Here is a 3,998-nt window from a genome sequence, read left to right on the forward strand (position 1 = left end):
GTGGGGAGGTTTTCCCGGGTTCGGGCGGGACCAGCCGACGAGCCCGTCCCTGAGTGTCTGTCACCTTCTCGTCCCCTCTGCGCAGAACAACTGGCAGCCATCCCCGAGTTCAAGAGCTTGGGTCCGTTGTTCAAGTCTTCCGAACCAGTGCAGCTCACAGAGGCGGAAACGGAGTATTTTGTCCGTTGCATTAAACACGTGTTCACAAACCACATCGTTTTCCAGGTAAGAGAAGCTAACGAGCTTTTGCCAGAGGACTTGGCCCTTCGTGACTCCGGGGTGTAGCATAAAAGGTGCTGTCGCTGTGCCCTGGGGAGGAATAATTCTGCCTTAGAAATATTTCCTCTAATCCAAGTCCTTTTCCGTTTGTTCTTCGGCAGTTTGATTGCACAAACACGTTAAATGACCAGCTGCTGGAGAGAGTCTCTGTGCAGATGGAGCCGTCGGACGCTTACGACGTCATCTGCTGCATCCCGGCGTTAGAAATATTTCCTCTAATCCAAGTCCTTTTCCGTTTGTTCTTCGGCAGTTTGATTGCACAAACACGTTAAATGACCAGCTGCTGGAGAGAGTCTCTGTGCAGATGGAGCCGTCGGACGCTTACGACGTCATCTGCTGCATCCCGGCGCCCGGCCTGGGTTACACCCTCGTCCGGATTCCCCAGGAGGACCCCACCGCAGGTACCCCGTGGGAGGGAGTGGTTCTGCTGAATCGGTGAAAGGAAAACGCAAAGAGGAAAAGAAATACGAGTAGTCTGGGCATCTACATTTTGACTAATGCGATTTTTCCTCTCTTTGAAGAATCAGGAACAAGTATGCATGACTTTCTTAGGCACAAAACTCCCCTTTCTTACTTTCACTAGTCACACATGAACTCCGTTGGGTTCGCGGTTGGTTTAACGTGACTCAGCTCACCAGCAGGGTCCGTTTCTTGGTGGGTGCTGTAGTACTACTCTGAATCCCCTGAGCTGTGCTCTTGGATCGCAGTCCCCTCGCCAGAATCCCTCACCAGGCTCCTCCCGGTAGCTCGGGCTGCCTGGATCTCACCGCAGCGCTCTTCTGTGTCTTCTTTCCGCTCTCTCTTTGGGGAGCGAGGGCTCAGGCAGGAGAAACGGCACCACTAACCTCCGCAGGCTTTTTCTCTCCTCCCCAGTCGCCTGTACTTTCAGCTGCACAATGAAGTTCACAGTCCGAGACTGTGACCCCAACACAGGCGTGCCGGAAGAAGACGGCTATGACGACGAGTACGTGGTAAGGGCTCTATTGGTTGGTTTTTTTTTTCTTGTCACTTAATGTGAATACACGTGGCCATCAGGTGGCCAATACGAGAGACCTTCCTGAAAGACCGTTTCCAGCATAGTGCAGCTTGTAACCTCCGGTCCTTCCCCAAAACCTTGCTTCTGCTTCGTGTTATTGCCCTCTGGAGACAGGATTTGTGGGCACAGACAGACAGGAAGGGAGGATTAACTTCCACTGGCTGGCTGCAGAAGCGTGGCCCCATCTTTCTCTCCACCCCAAACATTTGCACTTCTCTTTATCCAGTCCGTGTCATCAGTCACAGGAACACGGGTCAGATCTCAGGGCGGCGCCTGTCTTTGGGGCTTGGAGGAAGTAAAGGCGCCTTTGGGACTCGGAGTCTCTCTTCAGATGCCCAGTAAGGGCGAGAATGGGCATCAGCTCACAACGATCGCCCCGTTTTCTGCTCTCCTCAGTCCCACTGATGTTTTGTGTAAATGTTTTAAGCTTTACCAATGACCACCACAAATACTGGTTTTCCTGTCTGCTTTTTCGGTGCTATTATGATGTGCTGCTCCTGGGATTAAAGCCGGAGCTGTCTCGGCAAAATACTGCTGTCTCTGTCTTTCCCTTTTTGAAGAGGCTCCTTTCTGCAACCGGCAGCTGAGAATCTCCCTTGTTTTCCTGCCAGCTGGAGGATCTGGAGGTGACCGTGGCCGATCATATTCAGAAGGTTTTAAAGCCCAACTTCGCAGCCGCCTGGGAAGAAGTGGGAGATGACTTTGAGAAAGAAGAAACCTTTGCCCTCAGTTCCATTAAAAACCTTGACGGTGAGATGATCTCTCCTTGTTTATTGGTGACCCACCCTGGGAAGGTTGCCGTGCTGGGGATATATTTAGTGTGGGAGGAGGAAAACTGGTGCCTTCCAATGTGACATTATGTCCCAGCAACGAGGTTTTGTGTTGCAGGGTCGGGATTATGGTGAGGGGAAGCTTGGCAGGGCTCTCGTGCTCGGGGCTGGTCGAAGAGAGGGCTGAAGGGACAGGGCGAGGGAGGTGCATTGGGGGCTGCAACCAAGAGAGTGGATGGAAATGGTTCTTTGGTTGCAAACCAGTTCTCACAGGAAGCTTGGCACCAAGCCGAGGGTAACTTTCTTCCTCAATCTCTGACTGCAGAAGCTGTCAATAACATCATCAAGTTCCTGGGCATGCAGCCCTGCGAGAGATCGGATAAAGTGCCGGAGAACAAGAACTCCCACACGCTCTGCTTAGCTGGTGAGTGCTCGTGCGCTTGGACTTGCCGTTTCCATGTCCCGGAGAACATGGAGGGAGGGAGATTCCGCTCTTATTCCCAGAGTGTTTTCTCTGTAGAAAGCTGAAGTGAACCAGTGAGTTGGTGGTAAGTTGGAGCCCGCTGTCATGGCTGTGCTCGGGCTGGGCTCTGTCTCAGAATGGTCGTGTTCTACCTGAGGGAACAGTAGTGAATCCGTTACGTGAAGAACACCCAGCACAGACACCTAACTAAACTCCTTGCCCGAGGTCACCTCAGAAGGGGGTTCCTAGGACCATCTTGTCTTCAAGTTCCTGTCACTAAAGACCCTCCCCGAGTTGTACTGCACTACCCACAGCTTCTCGTTTGGCCACTGGTCCAGGCTTATGGCTTCGTGCACTCCCTGGAAGGGAAGCGTTGCAGTTATTAAAGCTGCAGCGAACAGGGCAGAAGGGTCAGGTCTCTGTCTGGGGGCAGAATTGGTACCTGCAGGCCTGTCTGTAGGGACTCTGAAGTGGGGTGGAGCTGGCTCGCCCTGCAGTCTGATTCGCTTCCAGAAGTGCCACTTCAAGCCCTCTGGTAAAAGGGTAGGACTCTTCCCTTAAAAGCAACAGCCCTCAGCCACTGGCAGAATTACAGACTGGGGGTGTCTTCTCAAATGATGAACGAGCTCCACCCACCCGCGTTCTGCTTTCTACCGGCTTAAATCAGCCTCGCCCTCCAGCAGCACTTGCTGACCCTGTTTAATTAGGACAATATCTGTGATCTTCAGCGCTTAGGGCATTTGGGTCTCAGATATTGCCTTGTCCCCAGGTGTCTACAGAGGCGGCTGCGACGTGCTGGTAAGGTCCAGGCTCGCACTAGCAGACGGCGTGACCATGCAGGTGACAGTTAGGAGCAAGGAAGAAACACCCGTAGATGTCATCCTGGCTTCTGTAGGCTGAGCGCTCCGGCTGGAAACCGCCTCTACAAGCACCCGTGGGGTATTGCCCGGCCTCCGCGCAGCCTGTCTGTCCTTCTGCATGTAGTTTTTACTCCTCAGTTTGGTAACGATTTTGTATGACGTTACGGTAGTGGCTGGCTGGTGCTGAGCCTCTCCCCTGTCCCTTCCCTCGTTGTCACTTCCACATTCCCGTCTAACTTATTGCACCTCGGGCCCCTCGCAGTGGCGGGGGAAGCTCAGAGATGCAGGTGGTGAGAAAACGGAATCAGACTTTTGTCAAAACTGATTTTTATTAACAGAAAATAAACACTGGTCCAAGTGGTGGATTTCGTATGAATTGTTGTTAATAAAATAGAAAACTTTTGTTCTGTCGCTCCGGTAGAGAAAAAGTAGCCCCTAATGGCTGTTTACGCAGCAGAAGCCCCTTGTTCCTAAAGGGATGCTATTAAATTTCAAACAGAAGCAGTTAAAATCCTCACCCAACCTGCAGGGTCTGCAGACGTGCAAATTTCCAACGTCTTGATCGTCTCCTCGGTTCCACACAGAAAAAT

General features: G+C 52.3%; 1 protein-coding gene across 1 annotated transcript in view; it reads left to right on the plus strand.

Moving 5' to 3' along the window:
• Nucleotides 1-3,448, plus strand: part of LOC104500263 (coatomer subunit gamma-2-like) — a gene marked incomplete at its 5' end in the record, with an annotated part of 5,993 nt that extends 2,545 nt beyond the window's left edge. The window contains 6 exons of the mRNA XM_010143880.1: nt 86-225; nt 530-680; nt 1,153-1,250; nt 1,927-2,065; nt 2,411-2,509; nt 3,318-3,448. Of these exons, the coding sequence (XP_010142182.1) occupies nt 86-225; nt 530-680; nt 1,153-1,250; nt 1,927-2,065; nt 2,411-2,509; nt 3,318-3,448 (758 nt within the window). The remainder of the gene's footprint in view (nt 1-85; nt 226-529; nt 681-1,152; nt 1,251-1,926; nt 2,066-2,410; nt 2,510-3,317) is intronic.
• Nucleotides 3,449-3,998: the final 550 nt, after the last annotated feature.

The sequence above is a fragment of the Buceros rhinoceros genome, unplaced genomic scaffold, assembly GCF_000710305.1.
Source record: "Buceros rhinoceros silvestris isolate BGI_N320 unplaced genomic scaffold, ASM71030v1 scaffold38499, whole genome shotgun sequence".
In the NCBI taxonomy this organism is placed as follows: domain Eukaryota; kingdom Metazoa; phylum Chordata; class Aves; order Bucerotiformes; family Bucerotidae; genus Buceros; species Buceros rhinoceros.